The sequence below is a fragment of the Xylaria bambusicola genome, assembly GCF_022495145.1.
Source record: "Xylaria bambusicola strain CBS 139988 unplaced genomic scaffold F5B22scaffold_3, whole genome shotgun sequence".
Taxonomy (NCBI): Eukaryota; Fungi; Ascomycota; class Sordariomycetes; order Xylariales; family Xylariaceae; genus Xylaria; species Xylaria bambusicola.
This window is the reverse complement of record NW_025953556.1, coordinates 383,315-406,667: the sequence shown is the minus strand read 5'-3', so window position 1 is coordinate 406,667 and position 23,353 is coordinate 383,315. Positions and strand designations below refer to the sequence as shown.

The 23,353-nt window shown below is 46.9% G+C and overlaps 10 protein-coding genes across 10 annotated transcripts; 4 read left to right on the top strand and 6 right to left on the bottom strand.

Moving 5' to 3' along the window:
- The first annotated feature begins 1,016 nt into the window (after positions 1–1,016).
- Positions 1,017–1,933, top strand: F5B22DRAFT_587841 (uncharacterized protein). The gene is made up of 2 exons (XM_047973627.1): positions 1,017–1,398; positions 1,449–1,933. Exons 1-2 carry the CDS (start codon positions 1,169–1,171, stop codon positions 1,708–1,710), a joined length of 492 nt encoding a protein of 163 aa, XP_047835171.1. The 5' UTR covers positions 1,017–1,168; the 3' UTR covers positions 1,711–1,933.
- Positions 1,934–3,047: 1,114 nt separating this feature from the next.
- On the bottom strand, positions 3,048–4,158 carry F5B22DRAFT_587837 (uncharacterized protein). The gene is made up of 2 exons (XM_047973626.1): positions 3,359–4,158; positions 3,048–3,303 (listed from the first exon to the last, which is right to left on the bottom strand). The coding sequence occupies exons 1-2, from the start codon at positions 3,827–3,829 to the stop codon at positions 3,124–3,126; spliced, it is 651 nt and encodes a 216-aa protein (XP_047835170.1). The 5' UTR covers positions 3,830–4,158; the 3' UTR covers positions 3,048–3,123.
- F5B22DRAFT_587836 (uncharacterized protein) lies at positions 4,159–5,062 on the top strand. Its single transcript, XM_047973625.1, has one exon. It carries the CDS (start codon positions 4,352–4,354, stop codon positions 4,862–4,864), a length of 513 nt encoding a protein of 170 aa, XP_047835169.1. The 5' UTR covers positions 4,159–4,351; the 3' UTR covers positions 4,865–5,062.
- Positions 5,063–5,460: 398 nt separating this feature from the next.
- Positions 5,461–6,574, bottom strand: F5B22DRAFT_254817 (uncharacterized protein). The gene is made up of 3 exons (XM_047970032.1): positions 6,294–6,574; positions 6,010–6,239; positions 5,461–5,950 (listed from the first exon to the last, which is right to left on the bottom strand). Exons 1-3 carry the CDS (start codon positions 6,373–6,375, stop codon positions 5,615–5,617), a joined length of 648 nt encoding a protein of 215 aa, XP_047835168.1. The 5' UTR covers positions 6,376–6,574; the 3' UTR covers positions 5,461–5,614.
- On the bottom strand, positions 6,218–9,408 carry F5B22DRAFT_587822 (uncharacterized protein). Its single transcript, XM_047973624.1, has 7 exons — positions 9,120–9,408; positions 8,861–9,068; positions 8,529–8,786; positions 8,368–8,468; positions 7,959–8,305; positions 7,182–7,884; positions 6,218–7,105 (listed from the first exon to the last, which is right to left on the bottom strand). Exons 1-7 carry the CDS (start codon positions 9,290–9,292, stop codon positions 6,547–6,549), a joined length of 2,349 nt encoding a protein of 782 aa, XP_047835167.1. The 5' UTR covers positions 9,293–9,408; the 3' UTR covers positions 6,218–6,546.
- Positions 9,409–9,751: 343 nt separating this feature from the next.
- On the bottom strand, positions 9,752–10,525 carry F5B22DRAFT_633213 (uncharacterized protein; the record flags this gene model as incomplete). Its single annotated transcript, XM_047976808.1, has 2 exons — positions 9,752–10,138; positions 10,193–10,525. The coding sequence occupies 2 exons, from the start codon at positions 10,523–10,525 to the stop codon at positions 9,752–9,754; spliced, it is 720 nt and encodes a 239-aa protein (XP_047835166.1).
- A 528-nt stretch (positions 10,526–11,053) lies between these two features.
- F5B22DRAFT_633212 (uncharacterized protein) lies at positions 11,054–13,526 on the top strand (the record flags this gene model as incomplete). The annotated part of the gene is made up of 3 exons (XM_047976807.1): positions 11,054–11,453; positions 11,490–11,791; positions 11,889–13,526. The coding sequence occupies 3 exons, from the start codon at positions 11,054–11,056 to the stop codon at positions 13,524–13,526; spliced, it is 2,340 nt and encodes a 779-aa protein (XP_047835165.1).
- A 2,712-nt stretch (positions 13,527–16,238) lies between these two features.
- Positions 16,239–17,272, bottom strand: F5B22DRAFT_254720 (uncharacterized protein). The gene is made up of 2 exons (XM_047970031.1): positions 16,546–17,272; positions 16,239–16,472 (listed from the first exon to the last, which is right to left on the bottom strand). Exon 1 carries the CDS (start codon positions 17,088–17,090, stop codon positions 16,596–16,598), a length of 495 nt encoding a protein of 164 aa, XP_047835164.1. The 5' UTR covers positions 17,091–17,272; the 3' UTR covers positions 16,239–16,472; positions 16,546–16,595.
- Positions 17,273–18,192, bottom strand: F5B22DRAFT_254711 (uncharacterized protein). Its single transcript, XM_047970030.1, has 2 exons — positions 17,862–18,192; positions 17,273–17,802 (listed from the first exon to the last, which is right to left on the bottom strand). The coding sequence occupies exons 1-2, from the start codon at positions 18,123–18,125 to the stop codon at positions 17,455–17,457; spliced, it is 612 nt and encodes a 203-aa protein (XP_047835163.1). The 5' UTR covers positions 18,126–18,192; the 3' UTR covers positions 17,273–17,454.
- A 2,185-nt stretch (positions 18,193–20,377) lies between these two features.
- Positions 20,378–22,153, top strand: F5B22DRAFT_587808 (uncharacterized protein). The gene is made up of 2 exons (XM_047973623.1): positions 20,378–20,774; positions 20,840–22,153. The coding sequence occupies exon 2, from the start codon at positions 20,899–20,901 to the stop codon at positions 21,544–21,546; it is 648 nt and encodes a 215-aa protein (XP_047835162.1). The 5' UTR covers positions 20,378–20,774; positions 20,840–20,898; the 3' UTR covers positions 21,547–22,153.
- The last annotated feature ends 1,200 nt before the right edge of the window (positions 22,154–23,353 follow it).

Sequence of the window (23,353 nt, the reverse complement as noted above, 5' to 3'; positions counted from 1 at the left end):
TACCCAAGATTAGCGGCCACAAGATTCCCAAGAAGGTAGCTAATACTTACGACATCTGAGTTGCGGCAGTGATTGTCTCGCTCCAAAAGACCAATCATCTCGTCAATCTGAGGTAAAATTTGACGTATGTCTTGCATCAGGCGCGCCATCTCGTTGCGAACTTGTGTACAGGTTTGACATGTACGATTTCCCCTTTCCGAAGAGGGATCACTGCCCTCGAGACGAAACGATCCATCCGGGGTAGACGTTGGATTGCGATTACGGTCTGGGGTGATAGTCGACATAGCTAAGGGGTAGCGGGACGGGTTCTTGTAGAAGATCAGGCTCGATTGAAAGAGGGTGTAAAGCGTGAAACTGAAATGGTGAGTTTGTCCAGAATTCCAAGAGAACCAAAGTCCAAGATTTTCTCAACTAGGAATATACCATATAGAGACCATACGACAGTCTTGTCCGGCACATCTGAGATTAATAATAGTCGAAAGAAGGGAGAATGAACGAAAAGGCCTATCGGCATAGAAGGGATAAACACCGGCATTCCATTACTTGGAAAGGTTGGGGGCTAGATTCCCTCCAGACTTTGTGTCTTGCTATACCGAGCATGTTGTGATCAGATTAGCACGCTGCTACAGAAAGACAGACAACCCTGCTGAAGGGATAGACGCCGCCTCCCCTTCCCTCCTCCCTTCCGGGGCACCGTCGATCTAGCCAATACCGTGCTCTCGTATAGAATAGTGCCAGAGCGATACGCCTAAGGAGGGGGGGGCGGGGGGAGTGTGGTTCTAAAAACGGAGGGTAGACTACTGAAGGAAGGGAGGGTTGCCTGTTCATCTAGACTGTTATTGGTCAGCAACGTACTCAACTATCACCAACAATACCGTCAGGAGGTGGGTTTCTATGTGGATCTTTGCGGATCTAAGGATAGGATCGGACTCTTATAGCCACTTATGGCCACCACCATCTCGGTAGGCATGCACAGCCCAGGGATGGCTGGAATGCGACTCTTGATCAGACCATGAAGGGGTAGGTGAGGCGATTCTGTCTACAAATATGCCACGGGGACTGCGGACAGGTCACTGAAGTAGCTAGTTGTTGGAGGCACACTAAAACCTAGAATTAGACTCAGACATTTGAATTTGATTCATTAAACTACCACCACAATTTTGACAATATGACCAATTCCGTTTATGAGGAGACCAGTAATGGGTATTACTTCCTCTACGAATGGCTGGCCGAAATAGAGGACACGACAAGCCCCATCGGACTACCAGATCTCCCGACGGATACAGATACAACGACGGCAACAACGACAAGCACACCTTTAACACCACCAGATTCGACGCTTTACCCACTTACCCCGCCCGAAGTAGTTATTACTAACGAGGATGGGGAAACAAGAAGGTAAGCAGCTTTGCCGAGACACCGTGTTGGATTGCTTATCGAAAGGATAGGCTTCTGCCCCTTGTTATGTCTCGACTAGACACGCTCGAGCACTTTGTTACCAAGGTCGACATTGCGATGGGCAAGATTAATGATTTCATGGCGAGAGTAGACCTAGCAATGGAGACTATGAAGGGAGATTTACAGAGTTTCTCAGCCGGCATGGTCGGTCTTCTCAGAGGATGGGGCCTTCTTCCTCGTACCCCAGGCACCACCATGGTCGATGTGGAGACAGGCAATGCTGTTGCAACGACACAGCGTCACACAGAGTAACCTGGCCACCCATGCCAGATGCCGCATTGGACAAAGAGAGTCACATGATAGAGAGCATCTGCAAGCAAGCCTGGCAAGGCCGCCAAGGGATGGTTTAAGAATTGCAGGAGATATAATAAGTTGTATTATACAGCAATTTCCACAAAGAAAATAAGAATGAATGTATTACCATCGGTAGCACTTGAACTGAGACAATATACTGCAATACAAGCATATAATCATGCCCTGCCCTAAGCTCTCTCACACTTGTAAAATGTCAGACGAATACACACCACCACTACTGCCACCACCGTCCCAAACCAACATTATTGAGGAGGATAGGGAAAAGATGCTTAGAGCAGCCAGACATGCAATATTGTTAGGACACTTGCATGCACACTTTGCCTAATGCAGAATAGGGTACCGACTGCACGGTACGCTAGAATAGACGGCGGAGTAGAGTGCCCATCTCAGCCTAGTCGACCCACTCTCTCTTCCTTTGCCAGTCATCAAAACCCACCCTCCCCCCCACTCTCCTTCCTTTGCTACCATTCTCCCTTAGCTTCCTTCCTCCCCTCTCTTCTTTCCTTCCCTTCGTTCCTACCAGCATCGCCGTTTTCTAATTTATTGTTGTTCTATGGCCCTGTTGTGCATACAAGTTGACGTGGCCGTTTCCGCCAAGCCTGATCTCGGCTAGGCGGTCCCCACAACTCTCCTGGTGGGGCTCCAAAACTGCCAAGGCCGACTCTGTATGGTACTTGGCAAATCCAGGGCGGGCAAGAGGAAGAAGGCGGGGGTGGGGAATGTAATAGATCACTTGCACTAAACGTTAACCGACGTTGAATCACAATACGGTAGCTACAATTAGTAAGGCGTCAACCAAGGTCTATGCATGCCATCATAACAACAAGCTAGTTATTTGTCAACGCATAATCAGCCTTAGAGGCAAATGCCGCCTTTGCAGAGTGATAATCAGCCAGCCCGGCCCCGTGAATACTATAACGTCAGGGGGAGGGGGTGCCTATGTTAAAGAGATTTTTGTTTTTCCCTTAAATGCTGCTGAACTGGGTGGCATTCCCGGGTAGCATCTTGTAAAAAAGGGGTTAATGGTCGAGGAGTTTAGAGTAAAGAATGACTCTTGTACGATAACGGAACGGAACGGGACTCATCACTTCGTATTTCAAGACGGAATAGAATTGCGTCTTGCTAGGGAGGGTGGGGCAAGTTGCGCGGCCGATGCTATCCGTCTCGTAGGATTCTCCATGAAATGATCACCTCGGGTCCACCCATCTCCGTACTGGTCGGACCGGGAATACCGGAGCCTCCTAAGCAGAAGATACTACAGAGCATAGGAATAATATCATTTATAATTAGTTAATAAATAATAAGTATTTAATTATGGTATTACGCTTGCTCTATTCTACAGTCCCCCGTCTAGTGTAATCCTAGCTTTGAAAAACTAGGACGTTGAAATCTAGGTGGCTTGGGCACTTTGGTTTGCAAAATCTGCCTCTCTATCCGCCTCATCTTCGCCTGGAGATCATTGCCACGCTTGGCTGCGCCCGTTTCGACTCCGGTCTTGTCCTCGGGACCAACATGCAGTGTCCGAGGTTTCTATTTGAGTCAGCTAACCTAAGCTTCCGTTCCGGTCAACCCCGGGGGGTCTTACAATATTGCTCCTCGCAGGAGGGAAGTTCTTGTCTAGCTTTGATTGGAATATCTCGTACTCCCCACTTATCTCGTCTTGGGCAATCAGAGCAACTCTTAGGTTGAATAGGTCGGCATATTCGATAATCTTGCTTCGTAGCGACCTGGCCCGTCTTTTCCGCATGACCCTGAGTCGATTGGCCATCTTGGCTAGGTCTTCTGGTGCTTTTTGATATTTAAGAATGTGATAGGGTGTTGGATGGTTACGTGGGAACGTGGGAAGGAAGGAATCGGAAGGCTTGCTATTGCCGATGTGTCTAGATAGTCTCTCCGAACAGCACCATCGCAGAATCCTCACCGTGATGTTATATACTAGACGTCGCCCACGCACACTCGCACACATGGAAGCATAAGCGCGCAGGCCTGCTCTCACATACGCGCCCTTCTTTATTCTAACCCAAGACATCTCTTCTGGCGCTTGTTTAGCCGCCATGCTCTCGAAGGGCCCGTTTCTGGCAATACTATTTGGGAGATGTGTGTATGTGTAAAGACGTTCTTGCTCTCTGCCTGATGTGTTTTTTATGGAAACACATTATCTTGTGACAGTGATTTGAATCACATAAACGCTTTTCCTCCAGACAAGCCGGCCAATCACAGGATGCTTCCTACCAACCCCTATCTATTGTTGGCCGTGCTCCCCGTACATTCCGCATTCGAGAGTTAGGCGCCGGCCATTCTCGGCGCTTTGTGCAAACCCCGCTACCCACGTACCTATTCTAGGATGGGAACCAACAATAAACCTCCCCTTTCTTTAGTTTGGCATGAGTAGTCGGTTCGTCTGGGCTACTGGGGAGGGGGGAAGGGTGTAGCAACAGCCCGGGTACAAATAGAGCATTGGAACGCCATTAAATTGTTCTGTTTTTTTTTTCTTCTTCTTTTGAAAGCCAGTCTCCGTCACCCATAGTTCATTACTCCCCATACAATTTCTTACGCATCCCAATTTACCAACACCACCATGAGTCTCGAGTCTCTCTTTCTCGCTACAAACGACCAAGACATGTGCTCCAGCAACATGAATTCTCAAGATCTCGATCTGCTCTTTTCTTCCCAAAGCTTCCAACATGACACTGGCCTCCAACAACAAGGCTTCTCCTTTGACAACTCTCAAGCACCGACTGAAGGCTCTCTTCCAGGGGCATTCAATCCAAACCCTACATGGGACTTATCGTCACTAGATCACCCAACAGCCGACACTTCCATCGATTTTTCTCGGGAGATCTTGATGTACCACGTTAAAACTCTCGATACACAAGTCCAGTCCTTGAATACCCGAGTCGAGTCGCTCGAGGCCCGCATTCAAACTGTCGAGGAATACGTCGGCAATACTATAGAGGATTTCAACAAATGGTCTCAGAAGATTGAGAAACACTGTCAAAAGACAGACAAGAAGGTGCTGGAAGTAACCAAGACAGTCCGTGCTGCAGATAAAGACAGTGAGGCAGCCGGAAAGCTGGCAAACCAGGCATAGGGATGAGTCTCATAAAGCAACAAATCCTATCGCGAGGATGAGGACGTCGCACTGACGTACAGTACCCCAATGGGAAACTCAAGCACTCTCCCCTTTTCCTTTCCCCTATTCAGGCTTTGCAGGAGGTTGGACATGATCTAGAGCTCTTTTTTGTTTTGTTAAGAAGTAGTCTAGTTTTTTATACATTCTTTTAACCAGCTTATATAACTTGTTGTAAGTTTTATAACTTATATTCTAGTTTATGCAATTTTAATACACTTTAGTATATTATATATCTTTGATTTAGTGCAGAATGCTATAGACCAAGGAGTTAATCGCTGTGATGATGATGATGATGATTAGATTTGTTTAGTGTAAATATGGTCTCCCAGTAGAGGCTTCCTTGATTCTTAAGCCTTAACAAGATGATGCTGATACGCCAGCTGCGTAAATGGACGCAGAGAGGAGAAGAAGGGGGACTGGAAGACAGTATATAAGCCTCTAAGCCCGTCTATATTCCGACCGTAGCAAAAGAGGGTATAAAAAGAACGGCGATCAGCCTCTTACAGCAAATTGAGCATCGTGCTTGCTTTTGTCCGAAACACGGGCAGGCAGACACAGCAGACACCGGGGGAAAAGATTGATTAAATGAATACTCTATCATCATAGAGGGACTAAATACACCAAGCAACCGCTTTTGAACTTCCGAGCGCTAACGCCTAATAAGGTGAAAGACTATCTATGATTGCTACTAAGAGCAAGGAGACTAATTCATATAAACCCGTCTTGTGTGATACTGGGGTTTTCTTGGAGCTGGGCTAGAATAGGCACCAGCTTTGAAATACCGTGAGAGTATTTCAGGGCCATGTTACGAAAATAGGTCTCTCCACGGGCTGCGGCCTCGAGCTCTTTCTGCAGAAATTCAGATCTCTCGTAGGCCAGCTTCAGCTGTTCGTCGATACACAATCGTAGCTGAACTTCGGCGTCCAGCTGCATATTGACATGCCGAAGCTCCTCGGCGAGGTGGTCGTTCCGGGCCTGGAGCTCGCCGATCTGCGATGTGAAGCTCCTGGGTCCGGGATGAGCAGAGTTCTGCTGCTGCTGCTGCTGCTCATGCTCATTAGAGGAGGATCGGATAGCGTCACTCTAGAGATACATGTACGTACCAATGTCCTCTGGCCCGGGAAGGTCTGAGGCGACTCTGGAACGCTCCGAACCGCCTCGAAGGCCACTCCAACATTGTCGCATAGGTCTTTGTAAGCCCCGATGGAGTGATCGCTGAGGTTCTTGGAGAATAAATGCTGCATTTCCGGCAACATCTTCCACGAGTATGCATCTTCGCGAGTTGTATGTAGTCTCACTTTGGAAGGATCAAGCCGGAGACCGAGCTTCGCCTCTAGTTATTGAATTAGCGTCCGTTCGTTTAAGCCTAGGCAGAGTCAAGTCCTACCGATGTGCTGAGATAGCGCTATCCTGCACTTGGTACGCCACCTCCCGCGCTCCAGGTTACTTAGCTTCTTTGGTATGACCATGGTTTTTGTAGGAATGATTTTTCATGTAATTAAACTAATGAGCTATATAGTAAGACTTTTTTTTTTCTCCTTCTTCTTCTTTTTCTTTTATCTTGTTCTTCTTTTCTATTCTCTGCTTTAGTACTTGTTGTCCAAATGTTCATCATGTCCAGTTCCGGCCACTGGCTGGAATTAGACAGGTACGTGTTTAGTGCATCCGACTAGTCCGGTATGGTACTCGAAGACGAATTCCGTCTTTAAGACCTGACCTTCTTCTATTTTTATCCTTTTTGTGTCGCTGCTGCTCTCGAACTCGGCGCTTAACTCCCTCTTGAGCCTCCCTCTAGACGCCTCGCAAACCCCCAGCGGGATACGATGCACGTCGTACATGTGATAGCTGAAAGTCTGCGCATCGTCGCATGGCTCTGCACAGCGCTTGTCTGGGCATCGCGCCAGCCACTCCACGCCGTGAGACCGGATGTGATTTTCCCAGCTGTCCCGGGAGCAGAATGGATGAAGGCGACTTGCCGCGCCAAGGTACGGGTCCCATAAGCAGAAGGGACAGTATCCCGGCAAGAAGGTGCTCTCGATCCTTTGCCATGCCAGCTCCACGGGAAGAGGGTCGTGTTCTAGATGGTGACGACAATGTTGCTCCCAGGCCTCGGGATCCGAGAACCACTCGTTACAGAGGAAACAGAACTCGGCAGACGGGCAGTTCCTCTTCCTGCAGTCGTAAACATGCAATTGGCTCCTTGTCTTGTCAGTCCAGGTAAGGTGATGATGGGTGCGGTAGTGTAGATAAATAATAGAGGATACGTGAGACTTACGGGTTAGGCATTGGGCATGGACATTGGCTTGGGTCGAGTCCGTAGCGATCCACCTCCGTCTTGCTATTATAGAGATTGATCAGGGCATCGAGTGCCGCTCTCCCGATCGGGCTTCGGAGAGACGCATCTGTAAGTAGGAAATCGGCCAATTGTCGACGCAATGGCAAGATCGGCCGTAGACGGGAGAACGGGTGGTCTACCCCCCGACAGGTGTACGTCCGGGAGCCGACTTGGGCCTGCGTCGACTTCTCTTTCCAGAGCTTGCTCAGAGCCTTCCGTTGCATCGCTGCCAAATCTCTCCTGAGTTTACGGTCCGGGTGTGCGAGGACGCCGAAGGCGTCGTCCGAGGACAAGTCCTTCTCCTCGAAGCTGAGCTTGGCGGTGCCCAATCTTTCTCTGGACCTGCGGCCACGTTTGACGGCCGATATTGCCGAGATCTGGGCCAAGATTCCCTGGTACTCCTTTGACCGGGTCAGCTCCTCCTGCTTCGCAGCCGGTAAAGATTGCCATAATGCCGGCTCCCATCGGACTTCGAGTTGACGAAAACATTCACCAACGTTGACTCCCCGAGCTTGCATACCTAGGTACGCGGCTTGGCTATCGATCCCCGGGTTTCTGCTCGCGTAGTGCTGTTGCTGCATCTTGTTGTTCTCGTGGCCCGCGAACCTCTGCCTCCGGGTGTCCGAGTACAGCGGGTTCGAATCTGGACTGGTGAGCACAATGATCTGATCGTACGTCCACGACCTTAGTCAGGCCGCTATGGAGAGAAAGACATACCGACATTGGTAAGGCCCTCTGCCCTGTAGTCATGAAGACTTGGGGGATCTGGAAAGCCGGCCCTGATCTCCGCCGGCCGCAGCTCCTTGGTGAAGGCACCCGCCGTCAGGATTTTTCCGCTGGGACCGGAAAAGACAGGCTGGTTCAGGACGCTCTGGTGCCAGTGGATGAGTATCTGTTTCTGGCCGGGGGGGACTTTCAGGTCCAAGAGCCGGGAAAGGCCTTGAGCTCCGCGGTAATCTCTCAAGGCCCCCCTTGCATAGAAGATGGCCAGGAAAAATAGCATGGGGTTCATGTAGAGCGGTCGACGTTCGGAAACACCACCCTCGTGGATGTCTGGGGTAGGCCTGCACAATAATCAGCGTCCATATACGATAACCCAGACGATCTTATGAGTTGTTCCGCATACAGTTTGCTAGATAAGGGATGATGCCCCTTTAGTTTTTTCGTCACTTGCAACGCAAATTCCGGGTCGTTGCGCTCGTTTTGGAAGACAATGAGGGTAGTGTCCTAGACATTTCATCAGCTCTCCTTCGCCGGCAATCTTGTACGGAGGCAACGCGTGCGTACCCTGTAGTAGAGACCGACTTCGCTTCCGCCCCGGGCCGAAGATTCGAGATAGTCCGAAACGCGGGCTGAGGTATACGCCGCAAGGGAGAGGCACGCCCAGAGATCCACGCGCAGGCGCGGCCGAGAAAATATCTTCCAGTCGTGGCCCCAGAGGTACTCTCCGACCCAGATGAACGTGGCAGCGGTGGCGTGCTTCCGCGGCCCATGGTCCGGTACGATATTGAGAAGTTTTCCTAGCTCCCCTTTTGGCTCGATCAGCTGCAAAGAGGAGGTCAGTAACCAAATCACTGGCCGGCGGCATATATATGTGTATGCAGCATTAGGGCACGAACGCGTGAGATGGATAGCACATGCTCTGCCGATATCTCGCCTCGTTCTCTCCGGTATCCCGCCGTAAACTTTTTCCAGTACGATCTGATTCCCTGCCACGAAAGGGTCTCATCAGGCTCCATTCCTTCTCTCATAGCGTACCCTAGGCGAGACATGAACTCTTTGAGATCTTCCAGGGACTCGACTGTTCGCGGTCCAAATTCGCTATTGCTAAACGTTGTTAGAGAAGTGCAAGGGATAAGCTGCATTCTAGGAACTTACAAGTCATCCCAATTTTGAAGCTGACGAGCGTAGTCCCTCTCTGTACACGGCTCTACGTTTTTGGGAACCGGTTTGTTGTTTATTATTTTGCAGTCAATCTGAAAACCTTTTTGCGCTTTCATGTAATTTTTCCGTTTTGGCCCTCTCTGAGGCTTTTTTCTTAAGGAATCCATGACAAAATCAGCGTCTATCTGTATATATACCAGATATTCAAATCGAACTAAGTGTGAAAGTAAAGTTAAAGATCTAAGGGTGGAGAAGATATATAGTGTTTTTAATAAGAGCTGGAGCAAGGTCACGTCTACGTGCTGGCCAATTCTTGAGCCTTCTATTAATAGCACACTACCTTATGGGTCAACCAAGCGCATGGTGCCTACAGTAACCTTTTGCTCGGGTTGCGTTATCGCTTCGTAGACTCTGACCACAAGGACCCTTCTGCCCTATATTTTACTCATGCTTTCTTTTTCATCTATTGTTAATCAAGCATATTGGGCAGCAGTTAAGAAAAGAATAGCTATTGTTTCTTTAGCGAGTTGGTATCAAGCAGGAGCAAAAAACACAAGTAGCCGAGTAATGAATAAACATAGATAACTATCTAGTACATAACTTCCTCTATCTCCTAACAACACTTTCTATTCTCTATTATAACTTGCAGAGATTAGCACAAATGGAATCAGCCATACCAGCTCCTCCTGATTCTTCTTTAGGAAGAAAGCATGAGCTAATAGCTTTTTGACATTAAATGTCGTCGTGATTGAAGTAAACAGATCGATGGCTTCGTTAGACCACCTATCTGGGTGTTTCAGGCCGAAAGATGCCGTTTCGACCCTCTCTTTATCCATCAACTTCATCGTCAGTCTTCCGAACGACGTTGCGAGCGCTGCCATATCGCCTGATCGCCTACATTTCTCGATATCGCCGATCTTGACCTCGCCTGCAAAGTTGACGAACACATTGACACAAGACAGTTGTTCGTAACAAAGGCCGCAATCAAGGAGGAACTCTAGACCCGTAAGGACCTCAAAGGGTATGAGTAGGGACCAAAAGCTACGTGAAAATGCCAGAACACTTACTTGATACAGGATGGAACTGAGCTGGGGTTCGTTGGGATAAATGGGAGCGCGGCAGAGGTGCAGCAGAGACGTGGGCATGAATTCCGAAATCACGGAATAGCCCGGATCCGAGGACGTGTACACCTCGACATTCTCTGTCAGGTTGGGGTGGCGTAGTTGGCGAATGGTCTGAATGCGTTCCTCGGCATCGCTTCCAGAGATGGTGTGGATCATGAAGCTCTGGCACGGTGCGTTACGGGAAGTGATGATGCTAAACGAATGGCCATATTTTACACCATATCTCCTCTGGTAGTGGTTCCATGGGGATCCGGTAAGTACAGGAACGAGAGGCATGTGACTGCTGTGGTCCACATGTTTAATGGGAAATCGACTGCGGGTCGACGAAGACGACGCCGACAACGACACTGATTTGGCCTCGGTAGCACCGTCGTCTTCTTGGGTCTCTCGGCCAATCACACGTCGTCGCTTTAGCGTACGGTTCGTTGGGGGATGGCTTATCGGTGGCGTTGGCTTGGCAACAACTAACTCTAGCTCACCATCCGATACAGCATCGTCAAGGAAAAGTGTATGCCGGTTAGCAGCCGACATTTCGTATTGGGGATGAACAATAAAAACAATTGCAATTTTAAAAAGTCCAGCTCAAGTTGGGGTGTTGTCCTATACTAGTAGTATCTTCTTCCGAACGGGGCAGAGAAGAAAGATGGAGATGAGTATAAAAATAGACAGCAGCCGAGGGTGGCCGTTTCCAGACACACCATGATGGGTGTTCGAGGGCCATCCATGTTCAGCGCCGCTCAAGAGAAATATAGTGGAAGAGGCATCTCCTAGTGGATGCACAAGATTCGAGATGCGCAACTCATCATGGCGTACTTTGACCTGGAGGCTCGGTCACGGCAGCTCAACGCCGAGATATTGTCCAAGTTCCAAGGCACTGCAAAGATCGCCTCGGACTGTCTCTTCTTCGACCCAGAAGGGGAGATGAACAAGGAAAAGACCAACCGCCTTGTCGACATCTTCAAGCGAGAAGGATGCGATCGCTTGAGCGACAGCCATGCCATTCCCGGCAACATCACCGCCAACTTGCTCTCGGCAGCGCTGCGGCACTCCAATCTGAGTACGGCTGATCTACGCGGCTCCGAGCCACCCGTCCTCCGCCTTCCCAAGGGTACGCACGTCAGCTGTCTTCACGGGAAGCACCGCGTCGAGGCGCTTCGCCGATCGAGACACCTGTCTCCTTGGTGGACGGTCAAGCTGTACGTAGGTAGGTCATGCTGCTAAATCTGACCAAGGGGCTGAGCCGGTGCTGACCCTTTAGATCTTTCGCCAAAGGCCGTCCAGCTGCTGGCTGAGAGTTTCGCCAACGAAGGCCAGTTCTCAGACGGGCATATAGTGGTGAAGATACGTAGTTACCCTCCAGGCTCAATCGACGCGAATCGATGGTGGACAAGGCTTAGCAAGAGCAAACCCGAAATACTACGGAGATTACTCAAGCATCCGGGACTCGGACCTGCTCTCGGGCTCGTATTGCAGATCCCGGGCCTACGTTCTGGGCTTCAGCTGGCCATCTGGAAGAAGATCATGGCAGAAAACGCGGTAGAGGTGTGCTCTGTCCCAAATCTACCCTAAGACCACCCCCTGCGCCGACCCACCTCCCTTGACATTATGGGCATTCGGTCGCTGACTCGCGACTTCCTAGGAAGTCGTCCACTATCTCAAGCATATATACGACACATGGTGCTATATAATGGGGTCCGCGGCCGCGCTTGAACTCGTGGACAGCGATACAGTTTCTGAACTCGAGCTCCGCGTCCCGGGCATATCTTATTCCGACGATTTTTACGTTTCGAATGCACTGCGGACGAATGCGATATTCAGAGACGTTACCGATGATCTTGAGAAGGAGAGAATTCTGCAAAGACTGCGGCAGGTCAACTATTTGATTCCGACAATTCATACATTACAGCAAGACTTTAAATACTTGCGACAATGTACGAGTGTTATGAAGCAGCTTATCTTGGGAAAGAACCGACTCCCTGTTTCTGTTCAAACAATAGTTTCTAGTGCATATAAGTCCGATACGAAGCCGGATCACGCAGCACACTTTCTGGATAGTATGAAAGTTCTCTACCTTGCTATTATGCAGAACCTCGTAGAACTCTCGGGCGAGGATCCTTTAAAGGAAGACGATGAGAAGGACCCGAAGACACGTCCGTATGATCAAAGAGCCTGGCATCAATTAGCACACCGAGCCCGAGAATTAGGGTTTAGTTCGGACGAGATCGTCCGTTTATGTTCCCTAGATTCGGATCGAGAAATGGCGAGGAGGGCGTTGCTCGATGCCCGACCTCTACAGCAGTTTGACTATGGACAGAACTTGGACAGCTTGATAGCTACCATGGTTAGATGCTTTAACCAGGCACAGCCAGCCATGTATAAAGATACCTGTTTGGCACTTACTACCTCACATGTAGGGGAGCCGATCAAGAGACGATGTGGTCGCCAGTATTCGAAAGCCTATTCCAACGACCGGCTCTATATCACCTTGGATAACTTTACCAGTCGTCTACAGAAGGACGCCGATATCACGTCTCTATTCGTCCGGAGATCCGTGTTTCACGCGTTTTGGGGCGGGCGTGATGATGAGCAGAATACCGGCCATACTGACTATACCGAACAGCATGGCGTGAATAGCAGGGGCACCGATGCACAGGATCAGCAAATGCCAGATGTGAATGGGGATGGGGGCTCTAACCAGGACGCTAATACACAAGATTGGCAAATGTCGGATGTGGACGACGAGACAGGTCAAAATACAAATAACCCTGACCCTACTAGAGAGGTTTCCGCGCCGGCTCCTGTTCAAGAGCGTGAGATGAGAGATCGGCCGGTGGCTGTACGTCGTAAGACAATAATACCTCGGCATAAATCACGGCGCCGGATCCGGATACGCCAGTCAAACAAGAAAAATAAGGCGCCTAAAAATATTTCTCCAGAGACACCACTGGTGGGCAGAAGCTCAGCCCTTACCACCTTTGTCTCGGGCCCTCCCAGATTGGAGTTACAGGATACAAGCCAACCGGCCCTTCTACAAGACAGTCGAAAAATGATGATTCTTATGCGACGAGACGGAGAGTGGGAAGATGTTAAAGAATGCCGGCGTTGTTCTGTTATCGACGCTATAGAACAGGTGCGAGATGATAACCCAGAACAAGATTGGTTTTTATATGACAAAGATGGCCGAGGTATGAGTGTAGAGCAGTGTCTTACCCACGAGGATGATTTTATATGTTTAAACACAGATGAAAACGGGTTTCCAGCAGATCTAATCTTATAAACAATGTTATAATATTATAGTAGAAAACGAAATAGGTATTGCGGATTTGGTTATATAACTATTATAGCAAGGTTAAATTCTAGACACCTTTAGCTTAGCATAACAAGTGCCTTATATGTGCAAGTATTATCATCAATGAAATAATCATGCCAAAAGTGCTAAATTAAACCCTCTGTTAATAAACCAGCTGCAGTTACAGGTCTGATTACCTATATAAAATATATACCATATATGCAAATACATAATCCTCTCTTAAAGTTACAAACATATTTTGCAGAAACTATAAACAAACTTAATTGCATTTAAATGAAACTAAATTTCAGATTTATAATCGACTCTATACTTGGTCAGCCAGCCTTGGTTACAGTACAGTATAAGAGATTCTAAAACAGAAGACTTGTTTTTAAACATGGCGGTATAGATGTACAAGACAGAGGCAGTGCAGACTATAAATTCACCTACTCCCCTACAACCCTCTTTAACAAAGGTAGTAGAAATAAAGGAATAAAGATCGAAGGTTTCCTATATCTATATAAAGATCTATGTGGTTATAGCTTTCTTAGTGTCTATTTTCCCAAGCAAGTTTATCAAATAGTGCTTCACCATATCTCGCCGTCAAATCTTTTAAGGTCCTATGTAGTGTTGGAATACCATTTATTAGTAATTGTTTTCAGGGTGGTAAAAGTAAGCAGCATCAACTTACCTTGTTATGGCTGAATCATGTTTCAAAGAGCATTCTTTAGTAACTAAACGTCTTTATGCGAAGGGCCAAGTAATACTTTAAGGTTAATATAAGTTCGTCTTACTAAAATTTTAGCTTCGTTTTGCTTGCCCTAAGCGGATAATAAGAATCCTAAGTTCTATAATGTATTAATTGTTAGTTAATAGCTTATAATATTCTAGGGGCCGATCGCCTTCTCTTTGCCTCGCAGTGCTCGCGTATATATCGTTTTAGCTTCGTCCAGCTTGCCTTGGTTGGAATAGAGGGCTCCGAGGTTGTTAACCGTCTCGAGCGTCGATGTGTGCTCCAGGCCCTACGCCTTCTCTTTGCTTCGCAGCGCCTGCGTATACATCGCCTCAGCTTCTGCCAGCTTGCCTTAGGATTTATAGAGGGCCCCGAGATTATGAAACGCCCATTCTATGCCGTCATCGCTGTCTAATCTTATAATAGAGCATTTTGCAGTATAAGACGAAAGCCTATTTTAAAGCAACCAAAACTGATGCTTATTTTATAATGGAGCTCTTGTAGCTATATAAACTACCGTCATTCGAGCTAAATTATCTTCTAGGTCCTTATTTAGTACGGAAACGGTTTAAAAGTGTATATAGATATGTATACTATATCCTATTGATCCAACCAAATCCGAAGCCGAGATGTACAGTTCGATAAACCCATAATTATACAACATATTAATCGTTTGGTTAAAGTTCAGTTCTTTAGCTAGCTTATATATCTATAATGGACCTTCCATATTATCAGCTTAGAGTAATTTAAACCAAATGTTTTTATTATTAAAATATGCTTACCATTGGAGCAAATAAGCGGTAAGTGGACATTATTTTTAAACTTGTACGTATGAAAGCTGTTATGTTAAGCAGAGTATATGGTTTTAGTATAAGCTAAGGTTTGGCATATTTGTATGAAGTTGTACCTATAATTCTTTATAAAGGCGAAAGTAATTGGTAAAATTAATTGGAATATGCTATAAATATATACCAGCTATAACAAGGGTAAAAGAAAGTCCATTAAGCTTTTCTATAAGTCTTTTTGCACTTATATCTATATTAAGACCATTATAGCTTAAAGTCTTCGCAAGGATTTTAAGACTGTTTTGTAATAACTCCAGCTTTTTAACCTGAATTCGATGCCCTAGATTAACTTGCAATAATTACATTATAACGATAATCGAACCTTAATACGCTTTAGGAATAAACTAATTAATATTGATTCCTATATTATTTATATCGTTATTAAGCTTTGGATTATTATAATTATTATATATAAGAAGCCACCTAATATTACCTGGTAGGCTAAGCTAATTTTTAATAGCTTTAACTATCTTATTCTAATCCTGTTATAGATCTAACGCCTTTAGGTAGTAAGCGTTAAGATACAGCAATAATATCTGCCTCGCTACGTTAGTAAAGCTTTGTTAAATAAATGTTTCATCTTTAATATTTAATTAGAATATAGCGGAATATTCGTCTCTATATTGCTTTATATATATAATAATAATCTGTATCTTACTAATACTGCCGAAGCCGTAGAGGACCACGATACGACGGCTCCCATCCGACACCAGTACCTCCCGCATTTCTATTAATTCTCCGGTTTTAGCAACAAAGTGTTACATCTCGGAAATGTCGGACAGGCTAAAAGTAATAAAAAAGTTAATATATCGAACTCCTATTCTTATTAACTTTAAGCTCATTATAAAAATATAACATTTTAATATAATATTTACCTTTAATAGCCTTTTTAACCTCCTTTTATAATTACTTTTACGCATTCTACTATTCTTTACCGTAAATTAACAATATATAAACGTTAAATATACCAAAGAGTAAATATACCATATCCTCCTTATACTTTATTTAGTAGCTATAAGCTTATACTTCTTATTTTACAATTATAAAGTTAGATAAAGGAGCCCTGCGGAAAGCTTTTACAGGAATACATATAATATTATATAATTAATACTCTAAAGATTGCTTATCGCTTAATTAAATTCCTTCTTTGGAGTAAAACTCGACTTTATTAGGAATAATAAATTTTTAAAGTATCTATCTACAAATAAACCATCTGCTATCCTAAAATGCCATTTCCTAGGTTGCTATACAGCCTTACGTACTAATTGCCGTAAAGCTAGAAATATCTAAAAGGTAAATGTAATATATCTTCGCATCGCAATACCACCGAAACATACTATTAATAGCCATCTAGAGCTTAATATTGTTTAATTTATTAATACAACAGGTATTAACCCAAAAGTATCGCAGCCCGTTTTATCTCGCTTACTTAGTACAGAATTAAATCTTAGCATAACCAGCCTTCTAATGCCACTAATCTTATGGATTCGCTATATCTGTAAAGACTACCTCGTCGGGTCCCCATATGTGGGAAAGGATCGCGTACGGAGGAATTTGGTCGGGAGTCAAGTCCGGGGTCAGGCTGTAATTGCCTGCATTGTCGCGTTGTAGCAACCGCATCGTGCAACCCCGAGGTCGAGAAGTTTGGACTGTTATTGCTTGCCAAAGCAGAAAGAGCGCAGATAGCCGCGAAGCTGTGTTGCGTCGGATGAAACTGGCATCATCTCTACGGGTGTGAAAAGATGCACTCTGATCGGTCAGGACTCGTGAGGCTGTGAGAGCGGGGTATTTTGACCATGGGGGCTCAGCCGTAAGCCAATAGGCCCTACGTATAGAATATAGGGCATCATAGACGCATGCTAGGCTTCTTTCGCTTGTTATTTTTCTTTGTTTTGTTCTTATCCCTCTGTACGTTTGGGGATGGCGATAGGTAGGTAGGGTAATTCGAAGCGTTGGAAGCGGACTATAACCCATCTAGGATATCCCTAGGCCTCCACTGCTAGGGAGGCCCACTAACCTAACTTAACTTACCTAGTTACCTGTGCCATCCACGCTCGTCCATCTATCCACGACCTCTCATCTTCCTCTCTTCTTCTCTATTATAAATATAACCATGCCGCCCCAGCTACATCCTGTACAGCGTGATCTCGTTAGATCGATGATCAAAATAGGATTCCGAAACAAGATAATCGCATCCGAAGCCTCCTGTAGTATTCGCGCGGTTCAGAGAATTCGGCTCGAAATAGAGAGGTCCCAAACGTCCAACGCGACAAAGACCCCCTCCGTCCGCCGCCGTAGTAGCATCACCCAATCAATGCGTAACGCTCTTCGTGACATACTAACCGAACGACCGGACATGTATCGGAGCGAACTCGTCGCTTTCCTCGCTAACAAGTTCGGCATCAAGGTATCGGAGCCGTGCTATCACTTGTATAATCTCCTCCATGTTTGCTGGTGGCAGAGGTGCTTGTCCGTTAGGATATTTGTATCTATTAGGATAAATCCCATGGTTGATAAGGTGCTGTCGAAAGGCGCGATCGTACGGGCTAGTCTTTTTAGTGCTAGTTAGTGGTAGCATAAGGGGGCTTTCTAAAGCGGAGGCCGAGCCACGTTTTCGACGGCCGAGATGAGACTGTGTACTATCACTCATGCCTAACTCGAGCACAATGCTAGGCTCGTACCGGTACTAGCCAACCAAGTATATTAGATTCTGGGTTAGGGGAAGCAGATAAAAGTCTAACCCACTCCTCGTAGATCGGATAGGTCAGGACCTCCTATCCTCGCAAAGCGTTTGATCCGTTCTCTTTCCGGTGGGCTACAATAGTTGAAACACTGCGCCGTAAGAGGTTGTGTACCAGGTCGGTGAGTCCTTCTTTCCAGCTCTCGTAAGGCGTTTTTAGTTAGAGGAACTTCCGATAGTTTGTCCCAAAATGCGGGCGGTAGCTGAGTCGGATAGGCGGGTCTCTCTTTCTCTTGTAGACGATGAGGGTTGTTTTTTGGTAAAGACATTTGGACGAACGGTTGCTAGTACTTATATGAGTTATTATAGTATAGATTTAGCTAGTGTGTCACTTTTCTAACAATTAGTGAATGGTGATGTTTTAACTTATAAAGAAGCTATAACCCCCTTTGTCTCTTCTCTACTTTGTTAATAAGTCTACAGTTCTATTTACCGGGTTTAGCTGTTTGCGTTGTTTTTTTCCACTTCCCGTTTTACCTTTTGCGGCAGATGTTTCAGCTATAAAGAAAGCGAATCAAATTAAACCATAGAAAACCTAGAAACCTCAAACGCAGAAACATAAAGTATCACTTATACATATAAATATCTACAAATAAAACAAAGAAATTCTAAATTAAATATAAGCAGCCCGCTGCCCACTTCTATTATAGTAATTAAAACTTGAACCCTTTATTACTTAAGCTTAACTGTTATTATTAATAAATTATATAAGATGAAGGTAAATATCCTCTGCTATGCTTTGTATTATATATACTTACCTTAGGCTTACCTAGGATATTCTTATTGATAATAGATACCGCATTGATTACAAGATCGGTGAAGGAGGCTTCGGCAAGGTCTTTTCTGGTCCATTAACCCAACTGCCCAACTTTTAGTCCCAAGGCTAACTAGTAAAGGAACTGATATACGCAATGGTAATAAGGTTGCTATTAAGCTCGAAGAGAACCGGGAAGACCCCAGAGCATTAAAGGGCGAGGAAGAAATATACCGAGAGCTAGGCAGCGAGAAAAGCGATCAGCGCGGCAGTAGCAAGGAAACTCAATATTAAGGCGAGATATTCCCACATCCAGCTGAAACCTCTACTTGAGGTGGAGCAGAAGGTATACTCGGTTTTAAGCGAGTTGCCTTGTCCTAGTTTTCTCGAAAACTCAGCCATGTTACTAGAAGAGGCTTGAAATAAATTCTCGTCTTGTTGCACGCTCTATGGCCGATTATGTAGATGATATACTAGGGAAACGGATATAGTGCCCGATACAAGTAGTATGGGATATTACCGCCTGTTTCTAAGCCTACAAACACCAGTCCGCCCCTCCCAATTAACTTGCAGCATTCAGCGCCACTAGATGTCCAGAGAAAGCCAGTACCTTGTATACCCATAAGTCAATGTAGATCCTAAAGGGTACCGGTGTAAAAAAGACGAACCCCGCAGACCTACACACCGGTACTATGCTATAGGGAACGCTCATAGAATGTAGGATGATACATACCATTTATGTAGAATCTGAAAGGCGGACTTGAATAAGGAACGTTTCTAGGTCTAATTTCTTTTGGCAACAATGCCAATTTTGGCCAGAGGAGGCTCTTTTGAACTGCCTCGAGGTGTCACTTTTCAACCACGCTTCTTCGCTTGTCTCCAAGGTCCAAATGTGCCCTTTTGATTTCTTTCCACATCTTCGGAGGAGCGACGCCAATGGTGCTGCGGCCTATTGGGGATCTCTATCGCTTTATCGGCGAGTGCTATGTGTACGATTTGATGAGTGGTGAGGCGGTCAGGGACTGGCAGGAGGGACATTATACCACAGAAGCATTTTGTCTCCGTTGAACCATGGCGAGTTTCTCTAGTTGCCTAGGAAAGGTTGCATTTATATGTATATTTAAGCATCGATTATACCTTACGGCGTCTATCGTAAACAGGAAAGGCTGTTCTTGAACACTCTCTTTATCAGAGCTGTCTTCCTCGTCCGTAGACCAAATCTCTACCTCGGATCCGAGATCCGAACTGGTCGAGGGGAGCTGGGGGAACTCGAGAACAGGTTCGGAGTGGCAGGTGTCGGATCGTGTAGATGAGAGGTCAGTGGTAGGCTGATCGTTATCTGGTCGCCTGGGAGAAGGCAATGCGCATTCGCTCACGTCTAGTTTGGTTTTAAAACGTATGTCGGCGCGACTCAAAGCGCGTATCGTCGCTGCTAAAGCCGATGTCAGGTATGGGTGTCATCTTGAGGAAGGTCGCGCTGAAATCTAATATTAGACGGGTGGGCGGTCTGTATCTGCAAACAGAGTCTGCCGTGATAGATGCTAAGGTGGTTGGTACAGAGCTGGGTTCGTTTCACACCCGTGGTTGTTTGTTGCTCTTACACGGAACTCGAAGGCACTGGTGCATCCATCCGCTCTGCACCACATGCGGGGTTGACGGTGGGCCACTACCACAGACTAGGAGGCGGGCGGGCGGGTAGGGTCTGCTCACTAAACCAAGGCAGTCTAGTCCCCTAAATCTTCCAAACTCAATACCCATACCCCATACCCCATACCCCATACCGGATAGCCCGGCGTAGCGTGCACTCGCCCACTTAACCCTCCCACCCACCAAGCCATCTACACTTTTACCACGTCAACCTTCAGCCATCATCAGGTCAGCCTGGCTACCTGTGCCAGCAGTTCACCCAGTCGTAGTCGGATTGTCTACTTACTCACAGCATCGGCCCATCTCGCTGCATCACTTCATCGCCTCATCTTACCTGCCGCCCGCCAAAATGCCTACTACCTACAGTGTGACCCATGCCCGGCACGTGCTACATCCAAGCTGGTCGTCAATGCTCGTCATGCCGAACGATCTACTGCGAGAGTGATTGCGCGATGCTACGGGTCCCATGCCCATCACCAAGACGACTTTAGGGAATCGTCGTAGCCGAGGCAGTCTGGTTAGCTCCCCTCCTTTCCCATGGCCTCACTAACAAAAATCATGCTCACCATCGATCAATTACAGGACAGTCTCTATCCGACTTAACGCTCCCCTACCCTCTTAATCGCGCCGATCTAGTAGCCATGGACCGCGTACTAAAGTCATACGATTTCGAGGTCTGCTATGACGCGACAGTCGTTCACAAGCCCCATGCTCCAGAACTTCTCGACGGAAAAGCAACAGACCGCAAGTTCCACGCCCTCGGTTCCGCCCTAGAGTCGAGCATCCAAAACAAGCCACTCATGCTCGGTCGTTTGTTCGCTGCTGCCATGAGTCAACAAGTCGCGCTTAAGACTATGTGGGAACTGGCACCTCGACGCCCGTCGCCAAACTCTGGTGAGCCTCTGGTCGAGAGCATCATGGAACCACTGACGGTTCGTATCGATGGTCTAGATCTAACAAAACCGGCTACCTGGTGGGCCGAGACGGACGATCCTCGCGACGAATGGATCCAGAGGTTCAACGGAAACGTGGCCGACGTTCTGGTCCCGGTAATTCAAGCGTGCAAGGTTGGAAGCCAAAGGATTAAGCAGGATCATGGTCAAAATCTATGCCACGCTTGTCGCTTGCAGGGAACCCACTGGATGAGAGACATAGAAAGCATGGGAAGAGCTGTGCTATTCTACCTATATGCAAGGCAACCGGGATTCCAGCAACTTGGGGCTTCCGTAAAATTTTATAGGTCAATTAATACATGCTCACTTAACCCCGTTGATTGCATATTCTACTGATTCTGAACTGCAACTTTGGTTCGTAGGTAGTGCAACAATGTGTTAGAGGGTGCATATGAGAAGGAAACGACTATTTATCTTTTGCTGTCATAGACTTGTTGTAGTATCTAGAGTATGATGGACCGGTAGCGGATCATATGCGTTTGTTTATGCCAGGGCACCGCTGCCCCATCACCTGTTGCTGCATGATGCGCATAGTGTCTAGAAAGCGAAGCGGCGTCTGCCTCGAAGGTGTGGATGGAAGTGTTTGACCGAACCTCTTTTAAAACTTGCATGTATATAGCATTATTGATTGCATGAGCGTCGCTCGGATTAATGATGACAGTTCCCTCTGGCAGCCACGCGCTATTAGGACCTAATTAAGGAGAGGGGCAGAGCTACCTAGGTGTTGAAGAGCCCTGTTGAGGCTCAGTTATAGGAGCCCGGCAGAGCTTCCCGGAGCCGCCCATGCTGAGAAACTGCGCTAGTGATGCCTGGGTGGTAGCCCACAGTTTTCAAGCGTCGACACCACCAGCCACCTGTCAGAATTGAGGGTTAATTTAGATGGATTACCGCGGGCTAATACGTCAGGGGGTGAGCAGGGACTGCTCAACCCCTGTGAACCCGCCACGCTATTTATTAGTACACATCTCAGAGAGACAGCAAGACGCGCTCTTAACAACAATACAACGATTTACACCCTCAATTGACTGGCTCGCTTATTCTGACAACATCAATCAAGACAACACATTGAACCCAATTGCATGCCATCGCTTATATCTGACAACTTTCGTCTTGTTGCCCCTGTAGCGTGAGCTCTGCTTTAGCATCCCCGCGGTTCAGCCCTACAAACGTCCCACGCGCATTCTAGCGACAGATGTACTACGGCAACATCATGACTTCCTCACCTTCAATGAAGACCCTGCAACATTATTGTAGTATGTCTACTACTTATTCTATTACTATTATCATAACCTAGGGGTTGCTACTTCTACAGAGCAATCGACTTTGTACTTGGGCTTATGGCGCGACAAGCGTGTGCTAGCCAGTTGGAGTACATTTCATCTCTGGTTACACCACTGCGACGTGCGTTTCCGCTAGGCGTAAAGGCGTCCAGGCTCGATTCGACTACAGATCTTGGCCGACCATGTGGCTTGTACCAGATGTGCTGTGCTTAAAGAATTCAAGAGGTCCTTGTAGGTTTTTGCCGAGTCCATGGGAAACTCCAACTGTTCGATCTCTTCTAGACATGGCCGACCCGAAAAGGCGAGTGCGCTACGCCGGGCTATCCGGTACGGGGTATTTGGGGTATTTGGGGTATTGGGTTTGGAAGATTCAGGGGACTTAGACTGCCTAGGTTTTAGTGAGGTTTAGTGAGGTTAGTGAGGCGAGTGCCAAGGTTAGGCAGGTCAGCCTAGGGAGCTCTTTCACTGAAAGGAGGTTGTTGGTTTTGGGGGCGGGCCAACCTGCTAGGCCAGTCACCCAGTCACCCAGTCACACACATGTGAAGATGTAAAGGAAACCAACAATCTCCTGAACAGTACTGTATGTACTCTATGTACTATATATTTTGTAGAGTAGTAGTATTGCTGCCTGGAGTGAGGATGTCAGTCTTGTCGCAACCCAATAGGTCGCTGTCGTCAGTCACTTTCGCCTATGCATTCAAGTCTGCCATAGCACCGACACACCTGTAGCTGTGGGTGGTGGCTACTATGGCAACGACTGTAGGAATGCCTGGCCCCCGCACAGCCTGCCTCTACGGTATCATCGAAATCTCTTCATGCATTGGAAACAGAACATCTGTCTCCAATCAAGTCTTTACAGATGT